This window comes from Dipodomys spectabilis, unplaced genomic scaffold (genome assembly GCF_019054845.1).
Source record: "Dipodomys spectabilis isolate Male_0828 unplaced genomic scaffold, ASM1905484v1 ptg000263l, whole genome shotgun sequence".
Lineage (NCBI taxonomy): Eukaryota > Metazoa > Chordata > Mammalia > Rodentia > Heteromyidae > Dipodomys > Dipodomys spectabilis.
The window spans coordinates 3373671-3400646 of NW_024870940.1; the positions used below are offsets into that span (position 1 = coordinate 3373671).

A 26976-nucleotide genomic window follows, 5' to 3' on the forward strand; every position below is an offset into this window, starting at 1 on the left:
GTGAGGACAGTGGGCGTGAGGCGTGCCCTTGCAGGGAGGCGGTTATCGTGGATGAGGCCCAGAGGTGGTGACTAGGTGTTGCGCAGTGTGGTTGTGTTGTAGCCTAAGAGGGGTTCGCAGCAGTCAGCAGACTTCAGTTTCCCCCGGCCTCCACAGCTGCCCATTGCTGCCTTGCTCCTGTTGGGACTGGAGTAGATCAGGTCCCTCCAACTCTTCCAGTCCCTTCTGAGCTGTATTAACTACAGCTATTTGCATCAGTGACTGCATGGGCATTGCTTCCTTCCTCGTTCCTGCCTCTCCCGCGCTGGTCCATCCTGGGATCACCCTCCACGGAATTTGAGGGGATCCTTTTTGTTGATGACACTTTTCGTTTTGCTTGTGAGACTCTTGGCAGTGTCCATGAAACTGAGTGGAGAAAGTCACCTGCTGTCCCTTCAGTTAAGACTTCACATCCCTGGTCTTTATTTCAGAAGGGACTGAAGCTGGTAACTCTCCGACTGAAGAGAGAGCGTTAGACAGCTCCTCTGGGATTACAGTCAAGGGCTGAAGTTCCAACATTTTCATGGTTTGTCCTGTCTCCCTTTTGACTCCACCTCTGTGTGATACTGCTAAAGAAAAGATAGTATGAATATTTAAAGTTTCAGCCTAGTTTTTCTTATCCCAGATCCCATGGCTCCTCTAAGGCTCTTCTAGCATATAAAATACAGAAAGAGGTAAATGCATGTACATTTTAAACTCTAAATTCATAAGGGTACAAGGAATAAAAAGTCTTTTTTAATCAAAAAATGGGAATTTAGCTTATTTCCATACCCAGCGAATGACTATGAATGAGGAAGCTTTAGCTTTTCCAGCAGGGGTCGATTTGGGGGAGAGAGAACGTGAGGCACTTCCGTTTCCTTTCAACACAGCCAAGAGAAAAGAGCGGCGTTGTCTGCCCCTTCCCACTCCCCGTGTGTGACTGGCCTGGTCCCAGGGGGAGCAGTGGGTTTCGGTGGGAAAGGCTTGCTCTGGGCTGCCTGCTCTCCGCCAGACGTCCACCTCCTGAGGCCTGTCCTCAGGAAGTGCATACCCTAGTTCTCAGTCCGGCTTCCTTCTTCCAATGCTGAGCTCCATAGCCATTTTATATCAATAGTCTAATAATATTTTGGACACCAACATTATGTTGATAGAGCTCAAATTATTGGTTCGTTCCCGACTGGAGGCCACAGTTACCATCTACTTCCCGTGTTTGGATGATGTCTGTGTCCTTGGCTTCAAATCTCTCATGGGTGGCCGGGAGCTGACGGCATGGGCTCTGGACAGCTACCAGTAGGTGGGATCCTCCCTCGGCCCACCTGTGCAGCGCTGGGAAGTTATCAGTCATCTCTGGGGCATAGTTTCCCCACCTGCCAGATGGAGTGATATTAGTCTCTAAGTCATAAAGCTATTTTCAGGACCAAGGGAGCACATGGCATTTAGAGACCACAACAGTGATTGGCAGTTAGTAAATTATACCTGGGATTAGCCTGCCCGAGAGTCTGTGTGTACGTTGCGATTGCTTTTTACCTGGCTCTAGTTCTAGAAAATCAATACAATGTGAAAATTAGTTTGACCTGCAGTAATTCAGCAGTTCATAGTCAGGGAAGGGAATTCTGTGAGCAGTCCTTCAAATGAGTGACTTACTCTGCTTTGGTCTCGGGGGCTCTTACTAAGAAGGAGTTTCAAGGAGGAAATGGTTAAGTCCTAGGTAATGTTCATACTCTTCTGACAGGCAATAGGATAAAAGTTAGGAATTCAAGTTTTTTTTCCCCCAAGTTTCATAAAATAATTAGTAATCAAGACTTGTAACCTGCATGTGTTTCAGGAAAAATTTTTGCAAACCATAAATAACCCAGGGAAAAATATTTCTGGTTCCAGACAGGGCCCTGTCTATTACAGGAAGCTGTTTAGAAAATTGTTACCAGTTTTCTGAGAACGTATTCATAAGTATAAAGAAGTATATGAATGTGGAATGCTCTTGTGACCTTTACAAATATAGTGTTTATTTTGCATAATTATCTTTTGCCCAAAACCCCTATTTGAATATAATATTCAAGTTATTATAAAATTATATAAAGGTGATTAATTTCAACAAGAAGATAGCAGATCCGAGTTTCCCAGTACGTCCTCTAACATTTGCATTAGTGGGTTTGGGCATTGAAAATTTGTGCCAGACTTGGTCTCAAAATCCACCAGCGATTCTTTGACTATTATCAGAGTGCTTGACAATCCAGTTCTATTCCCCACCTTTTCTTCTCTCTCGTTTGGCCTGTACTTCAGACCAGAAACATCCCCTTCCAGAGTGAAAATGGGGAGAACCGCAAAAGCCATGCCATAGGGTGGGCCTGGGCCATATAGTCACGCTAGAGGAACACAGTTGAGGAGCAGTTGCTTTGGATCTAATCTTCTCTGTTGTTTTCATTCTGAGGGGTTTTCCCCTCTTTTTCTTACTTTATTTTTTTATTTTATTTTTGCTGGTCGTGGGGCTTGAACTCTGGGCCTGGGCGCTGTCCCTCAGCTCTTCAGCTTAAGGCTAGCGCTCTACCACTTGAGCCACAGCACCACTTCTGGCTTTTTCTGCTTATGTGGTGCTGAGGAATCAAACCCAGGGCCTGATGCATACAAGGCAAGCGTTCTACCACTGAGCCACCCTCCCAGCCCTTTTTCTTGCTTTAGTATCTCTCTTTCTGTCCTCCCCCTCTCTTTCTCTCTCTCTCTCTGTCTCTCTCTCTCTGTAATATACATGCATTGGACTCCCTCCTAACTATTGGATTTTGCTTTCAATTTGATTCAAGCTAAATCCCCAAGTAAGAAGGAAATTTCAATTTAAAAATACACTGTGTCAGATGCCACAGCGAAACAAATCTGTGCACTGTTTAACATCTTTGAGCCATTTTGCTAGTTCTTCAGTGTTACTGAGGCCATGCCAGGAAGGAGGCTGGGGATGAATTTGAGTGGGTATGCCTGCTCCCTTCTCTTGCCTGTGGGAAATCAGTTAGAGCCTTACCTCATTCTTCAGAGTGCAGTATGTTAGATTAGCATTAACCACACCAACTCTCGGAGGAGGAAATATGGGAGAAACCCTCCAAGTTGTTCTAAAGTAGCACAGGCCTTATCGAACGTCCTGAAACAGAAAAGTGGTATATCCAGAAGAAAACAGACCAAAAAGTGATCTTGATATGAAAATCCTCTGAAAGGGCAGTGTGTGGATGCTTCTCACTGAGGCAGAGCTGTGGTGGACAAGGCCTGGGCCGGGATGGAGTTTAATACACCCCAGCCCTTGCTCTTACCGCGAAGGCAAGAAATGCTGTGATGGTTTCAATGTAATTCATAAATGGTGCTGTTCTATTGTCATAATAAAGCCACTTAGACGGGATGTTATTTCATGCTTCCGGGCAAAATCTGTTTAGTTTTTGCTCCCCAAAGTGTATTGCAGACACCGTAATTGCAAAATAACATTCCCAAAATAGCTTGGCACATCATGTTGAAGGATCCATAGTACCCATTTTGGCGTATTTGTCTGGCTTGTAATTCTGGGGGAATGCATGTGTTTTCCCCCAGAGACCTGAGGTCCCTTAGGAGGAAGTAGGTATGTTCAGTAACTGCAGCTAAGGGGGGGGCTTGGGGTGCACCAGCAGGAGCTTGTGGGAGGTGCTGGGCAGCCTGGGGTCCCACCACCCCAGGAAGGGAATTCTGAGTATATCAGTTATGATGATTTTTAAAGTGAGTTCCCAGACTGAACATGAGAATTGAGAAGAATGTCTCCTCCAAAGAAGAGACTCCTACAGACCTGTGAGGAGCCCCGGGCTGAACTCTTGGGGACAGTCACGGTCCCCATCTTAGGACTTGGGGCACTGCTCTGAGGCACGCTGTCTGGGCCTGTGCCTAGGAGGACATGTGGCCCGGGCGACCCCAGCCCAGGCCCGTGACACGTGGCCCGGGCGACCCCAGCCCAGGCCCCTGACACGTGGCCCGGGCGACCCCAGCCCAGGCCCCTGACACGTGGCCCGGGCGACCCCAGCCCAGGCCCCTGACACGTGGCCCGGGCGACCCCAGCCCAGGCCCCTGACACGTGGCCCGGGCGACCCCAGCCCAGGCCCCTGACACGTGGCCCTGGCGACCCCAGCCCAGGCCCCTGACACGTGGCCCGGGCGACCCCAGCCCAGGCCCCTGACACGTGGCCCGGGCGACCCCAGCCCAGGCCCCTGACACGTGGCCCGGGCGACCCCAGCCCAGGCCCCTGCTGCCCTGCTTCTGGAGGATCAAAGGCTTTTCAGAGCCTTCAGAAACACTGAGAAGTGAAGTTCAAGCCAATGTCTGCTCTGCTCCCACCCTGCGTCCAGAGAGGCAGGGTGACATTCCATTCCTGTCTCTCCAGAGAGGCAGGGTGGCATTCCATTCCTGTCTCTCCAGAGAGGCAGGGTGGCATTCCATTCCTGTCTCTCCAGAGAGGCAGGGTGGCATTCCATTCCTGTCTCTCCAGGTGCTCTGAGTACCCGGCCCGACCAGCTCAGGAACAGACAGCCAGACTCACCTTCCCTGTCTCGCCCGTTGATGTCTGTTCCCCTGGCTTGTTTGTCCATCCAGGAGTCCCAGCCAGTGGCTGCTAGTGAGCCCCTGGTACCCTGTCACCTGCTGACAGCCCCTGTCAGAAACCCACAGACCCACACTTCACGTCAGGAGTCCTGGGGGCAGCGGAGCCCAGTGCACCTTGAGCGCACAGCAACGGCTTTCTAACATCTGCAGAGTTTATTCTGCAGAACTGGCCCATGGTGGGGACGGGGAGGGGTTTTAATTCTTAGCCTTATACAACACGTACAAATATACAAACAAGCTCTTGATTAAAAAAAAAACTTTTCTTGAGAGAAGGCTCTTGTTAGACTACATCTTTCATGGAGCTATATTACAAGGATGTTCACACTGGCATATGGCATACAATGAGATGTTATCAAATATTGAGTATTAATGTCAGCTTGACAGCATTTAGCTTACTGAGATTTTTCCTTAAAGCAATTACATTCTCTGGAAAAATGACTTAACTTAGTGATATTTCCTAATTTACTTAAAATATGCACTTGACATTTTAACTAAAGTGTAGTTTTAAATATATTTGACATTTTAAAATCACAAACACTGATTATGCAATGTACACAACTTGTAATTTAGGCACGCACCGCTCTGTAATGGAGTTATCATCCCCTCGTTCATTTACAGAAGTAAAATGAAAACACTCCGTCTTCTCTTCCGTCAGGATCCCACTCAACCTGCTCTTCGCTCTCCACGACCACGACATGTAACACTCAAGATCATTACACTGTTCTATCTTAAATACCTCAAATGATAGTACAGGGCAAAATATTTTGGATCTATTTCTAGATGAAATTCACCTAGGTAATTTGTTGAGAAATGGGAGAGGGATGAACTTGTTCCATTCTGAAATTCATGTTTCTGCGGCGTAAACGTGTACCTGAGCGATAGAGGTGCAGCCACCGATCTTCCTCTGACAATCACTCACGGGTGACGGGCGACCTCTGTCATTTACCCAGAAGGCTGCATGTGAGAAAGGAATCCATTTATCTCAGATGAAAATTTACAAAATCAGGTGCCACAGGACAACAGGGATGTAACTAAAACAGACCGAGAGACAGAGGCTCTTTTCCACTGACACCAAAACCACTAATTTTAGTAAGGATGAAATTGATTTTTTTTAACCAAGTGTCCTTACATGGAATTCCTTTTCCAAACTTCTTGCTCCTGTGAACATGTCCAGCGGGCCTTGGATGAAAGCCTCCTGCTTCACCTAAGCTAATGCAAGGGCTGATGTTGTGCAGAGTGGCTGGTGCAAGCACAGCGCCCGCTCACAGCTCCTATCCGCCACCAGCCAGCGATCAAGCCGGCCAGACTAGGGAATCATACTCACTGGGCCTGCGTGCGCAGCAACAAGCTGGCAGACACAAAACCGCGGGCAGAGGGGCACTTGCGCCTAGATCCACATTCTCATGATCTCCAGAGGCTTCAGATCGGGACGCTTTACTTCTCTGAGCTCCTTTCTCTCTGTGTCTCAGCATGTGTTGTGGGGGTACTTGGTTTGAGACAGAACCAAGAGGGGGAAGCCAGCCAGTCATCTTCCTGGTTTTGTCACGTTCACCTCCAATGGCATTACTTTATCTAGTGAGAATCCCCTCAGAGTTAAAATGAGAAATACGTGAGCTTACTGATACACTACAATACATGAAGGGGAGAAAAATTAGAAAGGAAGCAAACAAATGGAATTTTGGACAAAACAACTTTGACAATTCTTTGGAAAACTCGAGAAACATGGCTGTACATTATCTACTTGTCAACACAAAGATGCTTGATGGGCCCTGGGATTTTTTTTTTTGGCAGGGAGGGAAGGATGGAGTGCTAAAATTAATCTAGCTTCTCAGACAGAGCAGGTATTCCTTACTGGAAGTTAAGCGTTTAGACAACTCGAAGGGTTTTTTCCCAGGAGTTCGTGCCTGTGCCCTCTGCTGTGTAAGATGTGTGCTCTTGGTGTGTTTGCAGAGGCCGTGAAGGAAGAGAGTCTGCCTCTGTTCTTACAAGGCTTCTTGCACAGGGTCGGAAGCGAGGGCTGCAGACGTCCTACGTGTGCTCAGAGGGGCGGCTGCGTCTCTCCTTCCTCCTCAGCCACCGTCCGCCCCAGTCCTCCCTACTGAGCTGGGAATGAAAGCACTCCACTCCAACTTGAAGACAGAGGGTACCGAGCCATTCTGTCTGTGTCTGGCCACACTAAACACTTCAAACCTCCAACAGGCTATTTATTACTTGCAAGAGCCCTTAGCATGCTTCATGTCTGAGCTAAAATAGTTTAACAATGTCTCCTGTGAAATCACCATACCCTGGTTAAGTAAAGAAGACACGAATTAGTGTTTATTTCAAGTGCTAGCACACATTACTTCATATCTAACATCTGCTAACAGGTATTTTCAACTTCAACATAGTTGATTGCTAAATAAAGTTAGCCTCAATGTATCTGTTCAAGTTGTTTTTGAAAACAAATAAGAATTTTTGTTATTAAATACTGATTTGGGCTTTCTACTACCCTGATGACTTCGGCATTAATATTTTCTTGAGATTCACGCTGCCTCAGCCTTTCCAATGTATTTCCCAAAGCATTTAATTCGATAAAATTGTTGCTGTGCAATGTTGCAGAGACTCTCTAGAGTCCTTGCTGTCCCTAGTAGTGACATCTTCCAAAGGACAGCGCAGTGATGGCCCCAAAGCGTGACCTGGGGCAGGGAAACTACAGAACAGTTTTTTCCCATGGGAGGAATTTCTGGGGTAAATGCCAAAGAAATTGACTGCTGAGCTGGATATAGCTGCATGTTAATTTTTTAAGTCCATGAAAACTGTTTTGCAGAATGACTTTCCAGTTTATATTCTGACTAGACGCATATGAGTACCAATTCCTAAGAAATATCAGCTATAGATGATGACCAAAGCCAAAGCTTTCATGAGGGTTAATACAGTAAATAAAATGGAAATAAAAGCTTCAAAGAATTGGCACCAAAGCCTAAAATTGCACTGAACAGTAAAATAATGGGCTATAAACGTGGGCAGTATTTGTAGTACCAGTCTTCCTTAAACACCGTCTTTGGAACATTTTAAAGCCTGATGATTCTGTCATTTTATTACGCCATTATTGTCTTGCACCTGTGCATGGTGAGTCAGACTCTGCAAATATGGAGGCTCACTGTGCACCTTTGGGCAGCTGAGCTGGGCAGCTGACACAAAACGACTGTGAAGCCAGGTTTCCTCCTGTAGGCCACAGACCGTGGGCCAATTCCTTTGGCATCAGAGCTTTGAGTGGGGGCCACAAGAAAGCACAGGTCTGCGGCAAACACTGGGTCAATATAATAATCTGATCCACCCGTCTTCAGACTTTGAAAGAGAGCAAACAGGTGTTAGGTCTTTAATAACTGTGTGCGTGATTGCACCAGCTCACACACCCAGAAGAGTTCCGGCTTCCTCATCACCGTTAAAACTGTGAAATATGTCCAAATAATGATCAATGAAAAATATTTCTCAAGACCCAAAATATTTGTCTGGAAAAGCATCAATTATTTTACCTCTGCTCAAGTAGCTGCTTTTTTCCCCATGTAATACATTTTCCTCTCAAAAGAAACTGTGATTTGTGTTGAGGACACATGAGAATAAACTCATGAAATATGAGCTATGGACGTTCTACCTAAATTGCAGGAGAAAATGAATGCTTTGTTAAGCTCAGGTGGTACCTACAGCCTCACAAAGCAAGTGTGCAACTCAGCCCTGCTGTGCTAACTTCTTCTAAGACAAATTCTTTCTCCTCAAAAAATTTTTCATATTTATGTAGATGAACAAATTCTGGTGCCTGAAAGAAATGAATTAAAACACAAATAATCAATTAACAGGATACCATAAGTAAGCCTACCAGAATCAAAAGGGTTGTGAGAAAAGCTCAAATAAGATTCTCTCACAAAGGTGCGTTTTATAACTTTGGTGTTTTCAGTTGTGCGCGATTGTGTGGGATGGCTTCTGACGGCACTCTGTCTGCTCTTGATTCAGGTTGTCGGGATTTCAGCTGCCCTCCTCTATCGTGAGCACGGGCTCCATTCTGACGCTGTGGTTCACAACGGACTTTGCCGTCAGTGCCCAGGGTTTCAAAGCCCTGTACGAAGGTAAGAGACCACGGCTCTCTTCTCTCGCTTTTAGTGCTCCGAGGGCTGGCGTCCACCGTGTGGGTGCGCCCTGCCATGCCCTTGCAGGGTCAAAAGCACTGACCGCTGGACCTCGCTACTGGCCACCACTGGCCCACATGCCTGTGCTTTCCATTCTCGGTGCAGATGTCTCGATCGGATGATGTTTGTTATCCTGTAATAGGAGAAGTTTGAAAACGTTTAGTATAAGTTCTTCACACTGCTTAGTGATGGGCCCCTTCCTAATACGGAAGATTGGCAGTAAACATCTGCTGGAGAGAAGTTTTGCTCATCGGGGGCTTACGTAATGCTAATGTCATAAAATGAGCTTCGTGGTCAAAGTTGAAAACTTGTATTTAGAAAATGAATTTGCCTTAGTGTTGGTTGATCCCTGCAGAAGGAGCGATTTGTTTGTTTGTTGTTTTTGTGTCTTGGAGTTTGTGTTTGGATATCATTTGGATCTTGTTGTTTTTTAAGCTGCTTGAATGGAAATTTAAAAAGCAGATTGAATTTTGAAAAGAGAATTGTTTAAAAAAATTGATAATATTTTATGTATAAAGGCTACAATGTGTATACTTTCATCTTGTTTGGCATGGAGATTTTAAATACACTTCCATGTATAATATTAAAATCATCATTTTGACACAAAGTTTGGAGCTTAAAATTAACATATGCATGTGTGTATATTGGCACATGCATGCATAGATAGATGGATGATAGGTAGGTAGATAGATAGACAAACAGTATGTATATAGATCTGGATGTCTAGGCTATGTCCCAAACACTTTTTTTTTTTTTTGGTCAGTCCTGGGCTTGAACTCTGGGCTTGGGCACTGTCCCTCTGCTCTTCAGCTCAAGGTGAGCGCTCTACCACTTGAGCCACAGCGCCACTTCCAGTTTTCTAGTAGTTTACTGGAGATAAAGAGTCTCACAGACTTTCCTGCCTGGACTGGCTTTGAACTGCCATCCTTAGATCTCAGCCTCCTGAGTAGCTAGGATTACAGGCATGAGCCACCGGCACCCAGCTTCCCAAATACTTTTTGTACTACCCATATTCTTACTTAGAGTATTCATTGCACTCCAAGAAAATATTCTTTATGGAGAGTTAAAAATCTATTTGTGGCACATGTGACTGAATTTATCAGCAATACAGTTATCAGAAAATGCAAGAGTAGAGCATGTTTACTCTATGGACATAAAGCAGTTGAGTGTGTTCTTGTACAAATGTGGACTGCTGTCTTTGAGAACTTTTTTCATGGACTACAATTAGTGGCTTTGAAACATTAATCACATTCAAGTAAATTACTCTCAAGGCATAATTGGTTCTTTGGAAAGTAACATGGCAATGCAAGTTCAATAGATATTATGAGTTTTCAAGTTTGTTACTGCTTCCTGGAAACCTTAAAATCAATTTTTTTTCGTGGGGGGGGGAGGCTTCACACTGTAGAAGCTTCTGCAAAGCAATCAATGCTAGCTACCTGTGACTCTGTCTTTGTCCAATCTACATGTCTGATATCTGTTCAGAAGGCAGATAATATTTCCACAGCCTAGGAGCCACGGCAATTTTACTCTCCTTCACAATACGGTTGATACTTGATCACCTTGGTTTTCTGGATTCCCGACAGTTAATGCAGACGCTCCCTGAGTGATAAGTGATTGCAAAGTGAATAATTCTAGCAAATAGTTCTTGGATATTATTGGGTTTACTGGCTGCCATGGCGCTGTATTTTAAAGCAATTGGTGAGATTGTCTCTGTTGGAATATTACTTAAGTATTATTCAAAAAGACTGGATACATGACTAGAAAAGTAAATAAGACTATAAGTTCCATTAATTATTTTCATAAAAATGTTATACAAGCTGGGTTGGGTGTCACACATAAATAATCCCAATAACAGGAAGCAAGAAGGTCAAGTGTTCGTGGCTGGCTTCAGCTCTACAGTAACATTCTGTCCCCCAAAAGAGCAGCCTGCATGTATATGATATATTAAATGTACCTATATGCTCACATATACACATAGATAGGGAGAAGGTATGGTATAGTTTATACTACTGTTTTGGTCATTCTGGGGTTCAAATTCAGAGTTTCGCAAGTGTTATACTAGTTGAGCCAAGATTCCAATAATTCATACTTCAGTATGTAATTCATACTTTAAATAGTAATATGATGGCATTATCTAGCCTAGTAGTATCTAGTACTAGCCGGTACTTTAAAAGGAAAAACCTCCAGTGAAATTGCCAAAGTGTCATATCAGCAAAACCAAACTTCTGTTCATTATTTAATATCTATATTTTGAAGATATTTCTCAATTAGCCTAAAAGTCTTCTGGGAAAATGAAAGTACGCTGGCTTGAAACTGTAATATTCTGAAAGGAATGTTCCAGAGCCTGCAGGATAACAAAGCCTGCACTACCAGCACTAGAATTTCACCAGTATCAACAAGTCCCCCCGGAAATGATAGCAGGGCTGGGGGAGAGGGGGGCTTGGAGCAGGACCGTGCACAGCAAACGCACTTATTCTCGTTCAAATGTGTGTGAGGTGAAGACAGGACCAATCGCTCTGTCAGGGATTGTGCAGTTATTTTGTCATTTATTATTTACATTCCATTTTTGATGATTTGGGTCTCTTTCCATCCTAGTCACTTAGGTTAAAGTGATAGTCCATTTAGTAAGTTCTAGGACACAAGTGATAAAAAAAATTTCTATGTGTCATCTATGATCTCTAATGGAAATTGAATTTAGATATAAAATATTAAATCAACTCTTAAAATACTCTTCTGAAGTCCTTAATGTAGTTAAATTAAAATTAAGACTTATTTAGTATTACTAAATTGCTGTTTAAATATTCATTTAAGTTTATTGGCTTGATTTTAGAAAATTTTCAACCTTCCAAGATCTATCTAAACATGGTAACTTGGCAGAGAACATAAAGTGGGCACTTGACTCAAGTTGATCTTGGCAACACTTTGGAATAAATATTAACATAAATTTTTATTCATACATGGGAGTATTGAGCTACATAATGAGTATGGAAACAATAAATTAAAATATCCCAATTAATGTGTTCAGCCATTGAATTTAATTCTGCAAATCAAGCAGAAATATTTATAAATTTCTTCCTGACACTACTCAAGGGAAGTGCTTGGCTTTCTATGCATGAGATCTTAGCTAGGAGGTTTATGTATGGCCATTGAAATCAATACCTTTAACTGACCAATACAAAGTAAAAATCAAAGTTACTAACTTAGCCTCTTAAATTACTTTATTGTTAGTTCCATCACTAATCTATTCTCTTGGTAAAATTTACAGCAAAGTATTAATGTATTAAGTTTCTGTATACTTGACAATGGGAAAGATTTCTATACAAATTCTAAGATGTGCCTGAAAGTACTATTTCCATACTTAGCCTTAGTTCCTGCATCTCTGTCTAATGCATTAAGATCTTCATTAGTTTAAACATGCATGGTTTTGTCATCAGGTTTATCTGTATCTGGACAAATACATGGGCTGGGAGACCAGACAAATGATGCAATGCATACACAGGTGACACTGGACTCAAGGACTTCAGAGCTGCTACTCTGCAGCTTCCACTATCTGCTCAAGGTCCTTCCTCCCTCCCTCCCTCCCTCCCTCCCTCCCTCCCTCCCTCTCTCCCTCCTCTTTCTCTTTCTCTCTTTGTTTCTATATATTTAAATTTTGAGACACACTAGTGTTTGAACTCAAGACCTTGTGCTGGCTTACTGAAGGTTTAAACTGTAATAAAGTGTTTTCTGATGATTTCCTTTATGAGTAACAAACTAGCCTAAACATTAGAAGAAGCCCTGGCACACACTTACTGAAAACTCATAGACTCAGTGTTTTAGGTATTTTGATCCTGACGTATGGAGTCTAAATGTCTATTTTTAATAGAAATTTTCTTTGTTACTCTGTCATTACTTCTGAAAATAATTTCAAACATATCATAACCTCCTAAGATAATTCTTTTGTACATTGAATTTGAATAGTCTAAATAGTGGTTTATTCTAAAAATTCAGTTTCTGTGAATTATTTATTATAATTTAGTCTGGCTTTCTAGGGGTTTTTAAAAGTGAAATCATTTTTTATTGAAGATGACTGTATTTTTTATGAGCTGAGGTTTTGTGTGTGAATGAAAGTGGAATATTCACATATAATGCAAATTATATTTAGATGGACAGTACCAATGCTGTGAATCAATGTAGTGAGTTCAAGAGTTATTCGTCATGGTAAATGCTTGTGGCATATATTTCTCAGTAATTAATGGTTGTTGCATAGGTTGAGAATTAACAGGTGGCAAAGCTTATTGAAGAAATGGCAGTTTAAAAGATAAATATGACTGAAAAAATATGCATTTTGAACAGGTACTGATATTTGCAATAATCAACTTGGCAAGATAAAAAATTCAAATTGTAATATTGAAAAAGCAAGCTGATTAAAAAAATATGCACAATGATTATGTATCCATTAAAACCAACACTTAAACTGTGTTTACAAATCCTCACGTCATTTTGACAAGTAGCTCACTTTCTTTTCCCTGAAAAACTGAAAGGAATGACCGCCGGTGAGGGCTCCACCTGGGGATTTGGGTTTCATTTCTCTGCAGTGAAGGTCTTCTCTCACCAGAAGTTTCTACAAAACACATAGGGAAACAAAGGAATTCTAGGATCCACATTATAGCCAGGCGCTCCTTTCTAAAAATCAATTGTCTTAATGCAAGCCACTAAATTACATCTTTTAATGCTGAGAATGTGTGGTCCCCACGCATTAATGTTCAGAACAAGCTGGCCTCTGTTTTCATCTGCTCCTCACACTCTCGCTACGGAAAGTGAGTCTTGCTACGAAAGCCCCTTTGTGTAATTAACTCTGGGGCCAGGCGGGGCTTTCTTGTTTCTTCCTTCTTGCTGAATTTATTTGGCATTTTCCTCTGACACATCCCTCAAGCAGAATTTTCTTTCCTTCAACATCCATGGGTCTGGATTTAGAAAGAGCAGCTAGATTATTACCCTTCAAGCTCGGAGCTTTATTTAGAATGTCAGTGCTGATTTATTTCTCCCTTGAAGTGATTACCCAAACTCAACTGGAGTTAAACCGCGGAGCGGGAAGGATACACCTGGCAGAGTTGGACGTTCAGGTCTGAAGACAGTGATGGCCCGAGAGCAGCAGCCTGCTGCCCTGCTGTCACCCCGCCCCGTCTGCCTCAAGACAAGCACAGCGGCCGTAGCCCACCTGCCCAGGCCCGGCCTGCTCGCCTCTTCACTGAGGTCAGCCTCCATCCTCAGAAGCAAGTGTGCTGGTCGACCCTCACCAGCCAGAGCCCGGTCAGTTGGTGCCCACCGGGAGCCAGGCATCTCTGCCCTCCTGCAGGGCAGGCAGGAGCACTGCCCCAAACAATCATATTTATGAATGTCATTTCCGTGGTTTGGATCACCAAGCAATGACGTTCGGAAGGGCTCATTACTAAGTTACTCCTGCTAAGCTGTTAATCTCTCCTTAATGGTTCTTTCGTCAGTAAAGTCAGATGCAAACATCGATTATTGCCATTGGTACATTAATGCCAATGCTTCCACCAAGTGCAGACATGAGAGATGATCACTGTCAGACAACTGAGTAATCGGAAGAGGAGGTGCAAGGTGCATAGCACGGGAGCCGACCAGGAGCCTTGGCTCCTGCCCATGGCCATGGCATAGCTGTGGGAGCGTGAGAGATAAAACAGTGCTGCTGCCCAGGAACCTCGAAGAGGCCCAGTGCCCGTGACGAGGCCCTGTCCACCGCGCAGAGGAAGAGCTGCCCACTGCAGCCACGCCCAAGACCCCTGGACAAGCCCAGGGCAGAGCAACAAGCCCAGGGCAGAGCAGCAGGGCAGCCACGGGGCTCTTTCTGGCCCTCATCTCCTGGTCGTGTGAGCCTGCGATCATGAAAGGGCACATGTCGCTCAGAGCTCACACCATCTAGAGACACGTGTTTGCCTGAGAACGAAGCTTCTCAGACCTCATCGAGTTCTCCAAGTTTCCCCATGTGACAGGTCGGAAGGGTGCTCCATGGGTGATGTGGTCCCTGGGAGATGGAGCCGCTCACGCCGATTGGCATGGCTTGTTCTGCATCTTACGTTGGCCGTTGTGGTTTCCTGCTCAAGCAAGCACCCGTCCGTTTGCAATTTAGCTTCACACATGTACAGGCAGAGAAAGAACAAAAATGATTGCCATGTTCCCCATTACCATAAATAGTCTAGTTCCTATGCACTGTAATGTATTAATTAGGCATTTTGAGTTTCTGTATTGGTACTGTAAACTTAATGTGCTTTTACCTTTGAGAAATGGATTTGCTATAAGCTTACAAGTCTAATTTCTGTCTCAATATCAAAAGGCCATCATAAATTCCTAAAGAGAAATACTACTTGTGAGGCCAATTCAGGCAAAATGCACACACACAAACCTGGCCACTTCTATGATTGTGCTTTTTTTCTAGGAAGTGTAATAAGAAAGTAGTTCTTTTTAAGTTTTAATATTAATTAGCACCAGCTTTAGTCCCTTTTCTGTTGACCTGAAGTGTTTTGGGCTGTGTGTTATATACAAAAGCAAAGAGATTGAGCTTGGTCTCACATTGGTTAAATATAACAGTCGAGAGGTATTATACTCACAACCCAATGTACACAATTATAACCTCTTTGTAAAATTTATTAATAATATTTTTAAAACAGGCACTCTATTTAGCAAGTACCTCATTGAATGGTAACTCCTTTGTAAAACTAATAAAAATAAAAAGCACATTCGCAAATAGGTCAACATTCATGCACTTGCTAACATGTCCATGTGAATCCAAATACACATACACAGCAAACACATGTGAACTCACAATGGTGTCCAGAAAAATGAAACACAGACATATCTCACAAAAGGAATTACTTTGGTGGAAGAGTTACAAAGATTGCTGGATTGTTCTCTGTGTTAAATGCATTATTAAACTCATTGCTAGGAGCACTGAAAAGGTTTGATAATGACTATATGAAATAAAAAATTTCTGAAGATGATGTGTAAATTAATATTGCTAAGTGGATTTCTGGCACTTAATTGGAAATTGAATGAAAAGTAGAAGCAGATAATTAAGAATCCTTTGATATGTTTTTTCAAATAGTTCATTAATGAGTTCTAAGACTAGCATTGAAGCCGAATTCCTTCTCTTTTTTTTTAAACTTAGGAGAAAACAATTAAATCCTCACTAAAAATCTATCCTCAGAGCAAACAGCAGCCTGTATATATATAAAAAAAAAAAAACAGAAAATAACACAAAAAGAAAGATAATTCCATAGAATAGGCATCTTCAAAATTACTGCTCATCAGCAATGCAAATATTGCTTTATGTTTGCACTTAGAAAACAATGCCACACCATCAAAACTGCATTTGTATTTCAGAGTATGTTCCATCTCCAGTACAATTTAAATAGTATCTTTCATAACCGCTCATCTCCTGAAAGTTTGCAGTTTGTGTTGATTTTTATCTTAGTAGTTTGTGGGTCACAGATAAATTGAGGTATGTTTGTTGGCCTAGCCAGAAATGTTTGACAATACCTGATCTCAGTAATATCTCTCTTTCCTTGCATGTGTGCTTGCACGCACATGTGCACATACATACACACACACACACACACACAGAGTCACCTTTTCATAATGAGTGGACCCAATGGAATTCAGGTGGCATCTGTCCATTTATAAGGAATGTATTCTCAGGTCTGGGTTTAACCTAATTTCATAATCACCATGATATTGACCACTACACAATGGTTTAAGTTGTTATGATTGGCTTCTTTCTGTGTAAGGGAAAGGCATGGTGGTATGAGTCTCAAGTGAAGTCCTTAATGTCTAAGATCTTTGGCTTCCTCTCTCAGTTCTCACATGACAGCTCTCCAGACCTACCCCAGAGAACATGAAGTGTTCTGGTTTCTTGTAGAATGTGAATCTCATATTACTCTTTAATGAATGCTGCCTCTCTTATCCTCAGCTAGTGTTTTTTTGCCATCTTTTCCTTGTGACCCTTGGCTATCTTTTACCCTCTCTCTGCTTTGACTCTACTTGATGTACACACTTCAGGAGTTTGCAAAGGAATGCTGGGTGCAACCTTGTGCTTTCTCAGTGAGTGCAAACAATGCTGCAGCCCTGTTGAAGTACTTAGGGCTCAAGCAGTTCCTGGGTTTTGGTTACAGTTACTGTCCTGTTGTTGTTTTTAAATCTCATGTTCACAAGATGTTCTGCCGATGTCTTGGCTTTATTCATTTCTTTATTCTACAAATGAAAATAATACAGGTAGAAATCACTGAGGGAAGGAGATACAGCCTTTTTTTAAACTGCTTCTTTGAAGCAAGCAGTAGAAGAAGAAAATATGATATGAGAGAATGATATCAACTTATTGTGACCAGGAGAAAACACAGGCATACATAAATAAGTGAAACCGATAACGATGAAAATAAGAGTTAGTATATAAATTAAGATAAAACACATGACAATTTCATAGATCAATCAAATCCACTTCAGTTTTGTAGACAATTAGAGATATATTTTTCCTTCAGAGGCCCTTTTTTGAAAGGCATATATGTGTGTGTGTGTGTGTGTGTGTGTGTGTGTGTGTGTGTGTGTGTGTGTGTGTGTATGTGTGTGTGTGTGTGTGTGTGTGTGTGTGTGTGTGTAATTTGTACCCTTAAAGAGATGTTATGATTTTTTAAATGCTTTAAGTCTGATATCTAGTAATTCAATGTCAAATATACATCCAAGTATAATATTGTATCAGTATAGTCCTTGGGGATTTAGCATTCGTTTCCATTTCTGAATCTGCATTTAGCCTGTGAATATATTACCATTTTTTGCTAGCTAAGTTTGATGGGTCACTGGTATCAAACAAGCACCCATGTTTCTAAATCTAGGAGCATTTTGTAAAGGATATGCTAATCTGAAATTTTCCAAGCTTACTATGCAGTTTCCCACTTGTATTTTTCCCTTGTTTTCCTTAAATGTAGCTAAGAAATGGCAATCTGCAATCTCATTATGCGTCAGGTGTGCTGATAACCGTCTCCAGCCTCATCTGCAAATAGGTGGCCAATGGTGGGTTTAGTCATGGTTTTTGTGAAATAAGTCTTTAATGAGCAGCTTGACAGTACATCCCATAGAATTGGCCTATGGCTGCACATTTTTTTCATAATAAGACAGTTCTTTCATTTCAACTATCAGTTCTCTTCGTTGGTACTAGTCAGGGTGATAGGAACTTAGTTAGGCAATATCTTCAATTTTGTTAGATTTGTTCCAATCTAATTCCACATTGATCGGAACAGTGGAAGCTGGGGGTGAATGGAGCACTCCAATGAAGCAAAGCCCTGGTCTGTGCAGTGATTTGTGTCCTGAGCCTCTCTACACTCTAAGAGTGGAGGATGCTACTTGAGCGGAATAGTCTCCAGAGCAGCAATGCAGGATGGATGCCCTGCAGGTGGCCCCTTCTTGGTCTCCATGAGCTTCCTGGAAGATGATTCTGATACGTCATTAAATGTCTTCTATACCTTCGGGAGGGGGATAAAGAGCATCATTTAGTGATGGAGGTGTGGCCCGGGACTGCAGGCTTACAGTGTGAGTTTGTCATCATCTGACTGAGCTTGGGTAGGCTTTGAAACCAAATCTTTCTCGAAGTTAATTTCTGTTTTTCTGATCTGGCATGTAGGATGCCGAGGTGGAAGCTCTATTTGGAGGACAGGGTGGGCGAGGCTCCAGCTGGCCGTGCCGCCCCGTCTGCAGCTCACAGCGTGGGAGGAGGCCAGCAGATAGCTTTGCAGGAATCAGAGCTGAGTGCATCATGACTCTGCATGCCTTACTCATCCTCGGTCCTGGCCGTGGTGCGTCAGCTTCGCACATCTGATTTTTCCCACGTGTGAAAACCTGACATGCCTGTCCAACTCCGTGTCTTTGCATTTTTGTTTCTGAAAAGAAAGCTTAAGACACAGGAACACCTACATTTTTATTGCATGTAGAGAAAATGAGCTTATATTTTATTATTTAAGCTCAGTGGTAAAGTGCTTATCTTGCATGCATGAGGCCCTGGGTTTGGTTCCTCAGCACCACATATGCAGAAAAAGCTGGAAGTGACTCTATGGCTCAAGTGGTAGAGCGCTCGCCTTGAGCTGAAGAGCTGAGGGACAGCGCCCAGGCCCAGAGTTCAGGCCCCATGACCGACGAAAGAAAGAAAAGAAGGAAGGAAGGGAGGGAGGGAAGAAGGGAGGGAGGGAGGGAGGGAAGGAGGGAAGGAAGGAAGGAAGGAAGGAAGGAAGGAAGGAAGGAAGGAAGGAAGGAAGGAAGGAAGGAAGGAAGGAAGGAAGGAAGGGAAGGAAGGAAGGAAGGAAGGAAGGGCTAACATGTCTTTGCTGTAAATATTCATATTTACTACAGATGTTCCTGAAAAAATAGCAAAGATATAATTTTATTTATAAAACTATATAAAATTAACACAGTTTAGACCAAACTTAAATAAATATACCATTACACTGGTAACAGAAGTTGTAATAAAATATCACGATGTTCCATGCACTGGAATTTTGTAAGATGCTTTATATTTCATGTCACAATGCCATTATTTTTATTTTCAACATCCTCAAAACAAGCTGCCATCCTGTCTATTAAACAGAATATTTTAAGACAATTTTTTAAAAGATGTTACTATGTATACATTTGCCCTGAATCCTTAAAGTATTGTTACCCTTAATAAGATCTGTTTATTGCACATGAAGGTATCTTTCTGAATGCTGTGGCAGAGCAAACCTGGCTGCCGGGCGGAGCTGGCGCCTTTCAAGAGGCCTAGTGGGCTTCTGTGGGGAGAGGTCAGCAAGTAAACTGGGGTTCTGCCACTCACCTGGTGTGTAAAGACCCCCCACCCCACCCCGCCACACACACACACGCGCACACACACACACACACACACACACACACACACAGTGTTAGCTGAATGTGCTGGTGTCCAGCACAGCTTTACTCATCTGGAGCAGTGGTGTTGGCCAGGGGAGATCTAGACTCCCAGCCTGAGCTTCCCCTGCTCTGGGAAGGGCACCCTTCCTTACATGGGGGTGTGGCCTCTCTGCGGAAGGCACCCAAGTGCCTTTTGGAAGGCTGATATCTTGCAGGACTGGTTTGTTTTCCTGTCACCACCAAGTCACCTTTGTCAGCCAGCCGATGACAAGCGAGTCTCAGTGGATGAAATCACTCCCTCTTCCCAGTGGACGGCCATCAATCTCCGGTTTTCCCAGCTCGGAATCTTGCATCGGGGACTGTCGGGCACTCGCAGGCCGAGTCGCCCCTTAACCCCTACTGCTCACGTCCTTGTCAGCTGTTGCTAGTCCCTTAGGTGATTAGTGTATTATTATTTATGCAATTAAAGTATTGAGATTGTCTGAATCGGAATAGCATACAATCACACAGATTGAGAAGGTGTTCCCTGAGACTTATTCTGTTAAAGAATTATTTTTGTAGAGTGTACTGAGAGGGCTCGATTCACGGTGCGAGTCTGAGCACAGTGCAGCTCCATGGGTGCCCCCCTCCCCCGCCTCTCCGGCCCTGCATCCACTCACTTTCCTGGTTCCACTGTCATGCGTGCCTTGGCTTGGATGACTGCGTTTGCCCGCCCTGCCGCTCTCCATTTGTCGCCACCTCGCTCTACCCCTGTGTTGTTGTCTCTGACACTGCTTTGCCTGTGGTGAACATTTTTACCTGCACGGTGCCGTGAGCTGAGCCCTGCACACCCTCCCCCTCCCGGGAGGAGGTGCTGAGCCGCTGGCCCACGTCCGTACTTCTACCTTTGTCCAGAGGCTCTTCGGCATGTGGCTTCGGGCATAAAACATCTAGGAAATGGAGGGTGGGAAGTTAACTTCCACAGATGACTGAATGACCATTCCCATGCCCCGCGTGGGGTGGGCTCTTCCTGCACGGTGGGATCGCTGTTCAAAGCCCGCGCTGCCATCTGGAGGAGCACAGTGTGAGTTGCTGCCCGTGGAAAGCGCCTACTCAGCACGATGCGCTCACGGCCATCTGACAGCTGTGTGCGTCCTCTCTGAAATGAATTAGTGCTGTCGTTTTCCTAATAGACCCCAAATAAAGTCGCTGGCAATCTTTCCCGCAGCCAGTGGTAGCAGAGGCCGGTCTATACCAGTTGCCCTTGCATTCTTCAGAGGACTGGTGGTGGAAACACTGGGCATGGCTCAGCGTACTAACGCCAGGGAAGGACGGACGCCAGGGAGGGACGGATGCCAGGGAGAGCCCAGCCCCGCCACTCAGGCACCAGCCAAACCCTCCACCTGCCGTCACCAGGGTGAAGCCAGCCTTCCTCCTCCCGAGGGTCTGGGATGCAGGCGGCTCAGGGCGTGTGTGGGAAAGCCCTCCTCACGCTATCCCCAGGGTGGCTTCTAGAAAACCAGCAGGCCCAGCCCACCTCACTGAGGGCTGACAAGCCAGTGGGGGTAGCCCTGGGCGGAGCATGGCTTTCCCTTCCCTTTCATCCTCAACAGAACATTGCTGTGTCCTGCAGAGCAATTCACAGCCCAGGGTAATTGTCCCAGGGTGTTTATACCATACTTTCTTTTAAACAGATGTACTAGGTGTTTTAAATTACTTTATTTTACTCTTTAAAGGTAGCTGGGTATTAAAATGGCCACTTTACAAATGGAAACTGAGGTTAGACAACTCTGTGCTCAAGCGCCTGTTCCATTAGCTGTGTTGGAATTTAAAACCATGCTCACTCTCGCAAATTTGAGAAGCTAAAAGTGTTGAGATTAAAGCTAAGCAGCAATTCCTCTGATATGTTAAGGTAACAACATGTTCCTTAAGAGAAATGCACCCACTTCCTGGAAACCACTAAGCGGCTTCCTCTGGGCAAGGCCCCGTGGTTGGTGAGCTCCTGACGGGCGTGGTTCTGGGCCAGAGGCCTGGCCTGCCTGCACTGAGGGAGGAGGCTCCATGGAGGCTGGGTCTCCTCCACTGGACAGCCATCCAGAGTTCACTGTGGCAGACAGTGCCACCCCAGGCTTTGCTTGGAGCTTCCTCTACTGGCTGGCAGAATTAGGGCTCCCTCCACCTTTTGAAAAGTCCTTAAGAGAGCAGCGCAAGCAGTCTTGGTCCCCCAGATGTGTGGAAGGCCAGGGCAGGGTACAGCTCAGCCTTGCTCTGCCCGGTCACCAGGCAGCTGGGGCTCTAAAGGTCACTGCAGAGACCACAGCAGACGTGAGCCAAGCCTGTGGCTGTGGCCTAGCAGACCATGGTCTGCTCAGGAAAGATAGTGCTGGCAGCCAGTATGAATGGCAGCAAAAGGATACGAAACATGGGAAATGATTATAACTGATAAGGCCGTGCTGGGCAGAGTGTGAAAGTGCTCATTTGCATTTATTAAGTGATAGAGGTTAGTGAGTTAAAATGGGATTAAATGGATCAAATAATCATTTCTAGATGTTTCCTCATTTGCTAATAACTCCAAATTGTAATGATTTTCATATAAACAATCACGTTTATTAATTCGTTTCTGAAAAACGTATAACGTGTACGATCAAGGATGGGTTTACCAAGTAGAGCACAGTAAACAGTCATGCAAGGTTTGATTAGCTAAAATTTGGAATATAAACTTGTTTACAGAGCATTTGTAGCCTCCTACACCAAAAGTTTCAATCAGTGTTAACTAGCAGTCGGCGTCGTCTGCACACTGAGCGCTCAGTTTGTGAAGAACAAGAGGGCCTGGGGATGGGCGGGGACCATGGGGTGCACAGCTCCACGGGTGTGCAAGGAGCGTGTGGGGAGCACTGGGAAGCCAGCACTCCACACTCAGAACTTCAGTGTGCGGATGAGACACAGGCATGTTCCTGAGACCACAGGTACCGCCCGAGCCACAGCAAAGGAGCAGAGCCCCTGGCTCCGTGGGATGACGGTGGACACGCCCGGACAGGAAGGTAGACTTTTGTCCTAGGAAATGAGAGTGGCCATTAAATATGAATCCTGGGTGGTGCGGGTGAGGAAGAGGGAAGGGACCCATCTAATTCTCTGTGGTGAGATCAAGGCTAACACTGAACTAGGATGCCATGGCGGGTAAGGAGCATCAGATGTCTGCCTAGAAACTTCTAGAATCCTGGATTTCTCTCTTTAGATGATTGATGGAAACTGCTTGGGCACTTTGAGCTTGAAAAATTACATATACCTATACATGTGTATGTGGGCACAAAACAGTACATATGACTAGCATTTGCAATATCTGAGTTCTGAATAAACTATACCCAAGTTGGGGCTTTGCATGAAACACATTTATTTTTATTCTTTCATAAATATTGAAATAGTTTTTGGATTACAAGTTTTCAAGACATATACTGTTAGCAATATTTTCATTAAACAAAAATGCCTAGATTTATAGCTTCCCCCCGATTTTTTCTCATAATTAATAACATGGACACAGTTTTGGATAATCTCTTAACTTTCCAGCCTCAAGCCAAAGCTGTGATGGGAACTTGTGAAGAATGGCTATTTCTGTCACATCAAGACAATCAGCTTTAAGTACTAAGCTGTAGTAGCTTTCGGATTGAGTGCAATCAGTACATTCTAAGGTTTATCTCGTTACAATGTTTTGAGGATCCAAATCTCACAATACTATTCAAGGTGAGCTATGAGCTTGGCCTTGTGCACCCCACACTGCTGCATGCAGGTCCATCCCAGGGTAAACCCATGATGAGCTCAGTTCTCCTGCTATGCAATACAGAATGTACCTCAAAGGATATAATCACCTTTGAAAGCATTGACTCATCAGGACATTTTAAAACACACATACACACACACACACACACACACAATGTCTATACATACTCTCAAAGAGGCACTCTTAGATCCATTAAAGAAAATCTGAACTAAAAAGGCAAATTAGCCAGATTCAGTCTAAACTGTGGGTTGTATTAAAGGTAAAGACTTGAAGACTCCTGGTCAACCTGGCCCCACCCTAGACTTCGACTCCCCCAGCTGTAATGAAAGTAATTGCTGATGGGGCTGGCCCTGCACCTGCGGAGAGGAAGGCCTAACTGTCTGCAAGCTAAGTGTCTGCACAAGGGATGCTGTGGGAAGCCAGGATTCACCTGGAGGAGGTGGGATTCCAGAGAGTGACACACAGGCATGTACACACAGGCACATATGTGCACATACAGGCACACACACATGTACACACAGGCACACATGTGCACACCCACGTGCACACAGACACACATGTGCACACCCATGCATCACACTCATACAGGCACACACGTACACATGTGTACACACAGGCATACAAGTATGTACACACTCACACAAGCATACGCATGCACACACATGTGCACATCCATGCACGTTGGTGCTCTTCTAACTGCAAACAGCATGAAGATGCAAGTGCAAAACCTTCCTAAAGACTAGTGAATTTATTGCAGATAGGAAACAGTTACTGAAGGGACCAGTCACCAACAGACCCAATTTATTCATTCCTTGCTTATTTTAATTCACCTGACAAGAAAGGCAGAGCTTCTTTGAGGTCTGTACATTTCCAACTTCTATTTATCTGAGCAGCTTCTCTCGTGAGGGTTGTGTTAATTATTTGCTCGACAGCGTCTATATGTTCCCAGATACAAATGACTACAGGGTGGGCACTATGCACGACTGCAATTCATTTCTATTTAGATCTTCACTCTGGGTGATGGCTATTTCAACAGCCTGTGAAATAAAACCTGTGCCGCGTTACCAGCCAAGTCCTGTGCTCTGTTCTTGTTAACCCACGTAGTAAGCTCATGGAGTGTTGGCAATACCCCTTTCAAACGCGTGTCTCCTGACCTGAGTGTTTCTGCAGCTACCTGGCAGTCACAGCCTGTGAGACACGCGAGGCTTTGCTGCCAGTCGGCTCGGTGGTGTCCACCAGCGGTGCGGTTACTAGGTGCATGGTAAATAATTTTGAGTCCTCCCTGGAAGAAACGGTGTTTAAACATTCCCCAGAGTAAAAGCTCCCCTGGGGCTTTCTCACTGGGTTTGTGAATGAGAGGCTTCTGAGAAAGTCAGTGTGATGGTTTGAAATTCCCAACTTTACCTGCATAGCTTTCAAAAAAGAAACACACACACAAGGCAGGTAGATTCATGGGTGAAAGAACTGTTTACTTGGCCAGTGTATAACTGAGCGGGGATTTGTTTGGATGTTTTGAAAAGAGTAAGTAGCTCAGTGTTGGAGCAAAGAAATAACAAAGAGAACAAATACTGTTTGTATAGCTTCCTGCCTGAACCAGTACTGACAACAGAGATGCCACCCGAGCATGATAGCCCCCTGAGTGTGGGCTTCAGCAAGGCCACCGATGGTGGTCCCCTGCATTCCAGCGCTCAGGGAGATCTCTCAGGAGGGAGTTGCACATTGTAGAACCCCTCCCCTCTGATTAGCTGTGGTGCACAGGACCTTAGAGCATGGAACATTCCAGATTTCCCCCTTGATTACCATGAACACTTCAGACTTTAAGTGATCATATGACTATCTTGGTTTTCTGCTCTAGCATGTTTTAAAGAGCAAGCTTAAAATTAAGAAAATAGGAGGCTTGTAATATCAGAAGGAAACTCTGTTACTTTACTTTGTATTTAGAAAGTTTGTAGACTCCATACACACACACACACACACACACACATATATAATTTCTAGATATAGGACATTGCTGCAGTATTTCCTCTCACCAATTTATTATTCACTATAAAATATTTGCTTCTAATATTTGAATCTAGTTAGTAATTTGAAAGCATGAAAACTGTTCTACAATTTTATATTGCTACAATTTCCTTTATGAAGTTAGCACAAGTTTTATGTCTATATATAATATATATATTATATATATATAATATGTGATATATATATATATAAACACACACATAAAAATGTATCTATTATGACAAAGGGTACAGTGACTGGCCCAAGGTCTTCCCTAATGTAAGTGAATTCCTATAACAGAACTTACCTGTCCTAATTTCTCAGTGAGCTAGACTTTATACCTAACAGCATTTCCAGTGTTTTCTTCCCCACTGTGATAAGACTTTTATTTTTTTCACTTATGATGATATATGTTTAGATTTTATGCACAGATGATCAACAGGGGAATATGCTGATACCTTATGATTTAGAAAATACAGTTCATGAGTTAGTTATTCATAATCTGTTTGTGACAATTTAAATTCTCATGTTAGCATAAATGTTGTTCCTACTTAGCTGTATGTCACTTTTAAGTTCAGTGTATTTTGTCCTCCATGAAGAGAACTTGGAACTACTTAACACAAATAGAAATGATTTTGAACAGAAGCTGATGGTAGATGACAGCATAATAACTAGCTACCAGCTCTGTGCAATTAGTCAAATGGTGAGTAGACATTGCCTGCTTTTCGTGCTCAGGAGTAATGGAAAATATTTACCTACAGGGTTATAGCCTAGCTAAAAACCGTTTAAATGATATTTATTTTGAACCAGCATTATTTAAGCACCAACCTCTAAACCCTGCTGTTAGTGAAGAGGAGAAGGTTTTTGCTGAGCTCCAGGACTCCCTGGCTCCATCAGGATCTTGATCGGATTACATTTTTTCTTTAGTTTGCTTGACTAGTTGTTTAGTGTTTCCTTTGTTTGGCTTGGAAATCTCTTCCTCTGTCTTCTGCACCACTTCCAGACATCACTGCCAACAGGGATGCTTGGGGCTTCCTGCCTGGGCCAGGGCGGTGCCGCCCCTCACCACAGTGGCCTCCGAGGAAGACGTGGCAAGATGGCCACAGCCCCTCACGCCTGTGGTTGGCTCTTCTTGTTTACACACCATACATGAAGCAAGGATAGGCCACTGGAAGATGTGTGTTAGATTCAAAAGACAATTTACAAATGAATAAGAGCTCTCTGCCATGTATCACTCTGCGCAGACTTCCACTACAGATGTAGAAAGAACCATGGGAAGCAAATGCAAGATGGTGCCATGCCCAGAGCCTCTGACTCCTTGCAGGTCAGATCGCTGCAGTTACGCTTCCCAGCAAAGGACATGCATGTGTGACATGGCTGAGATCGGACACCCCAGCAGATTTGAATGCTGGGGATCAAACTTTGATGGAGGAGATGCACTCAGAGACACTCCATCTCCAGCCCAGTGGCTCCAGCAGCAGAGACCAGCCGGGCTTCGAGAGCCGGCTGTCAGAGTTAGCTGAGCAGACACCCCACCCC

At 43.9% G+C, this 26976-nt stretch overlaps 1 protein-coding gene across 1 annotated transcript in view; it reads left to right on the forward strand.

The window, feature by feature from the left end:
• Nucleotides 1-26976, forward strand: part of LOC122125287 (CUB and sushi domain-containing protein 1-like) — a gene marked incomplete at its 3' end in the record, with an annotated part of 693202 nt that overhangs the window by 124284 nt on the left and 541942 nt on the right. The window contains exon 4 of the mRNA XM_042699884.1: nucleotides 8605-8717. Within this exon, the coding sequence (XP_042555818.1) occupies nucleotides 8605-8717 (113 nt within the window). The remainder of the gene's footprint in view (nucleotides 1-8604; nucleotides 8718-26976) is intronic.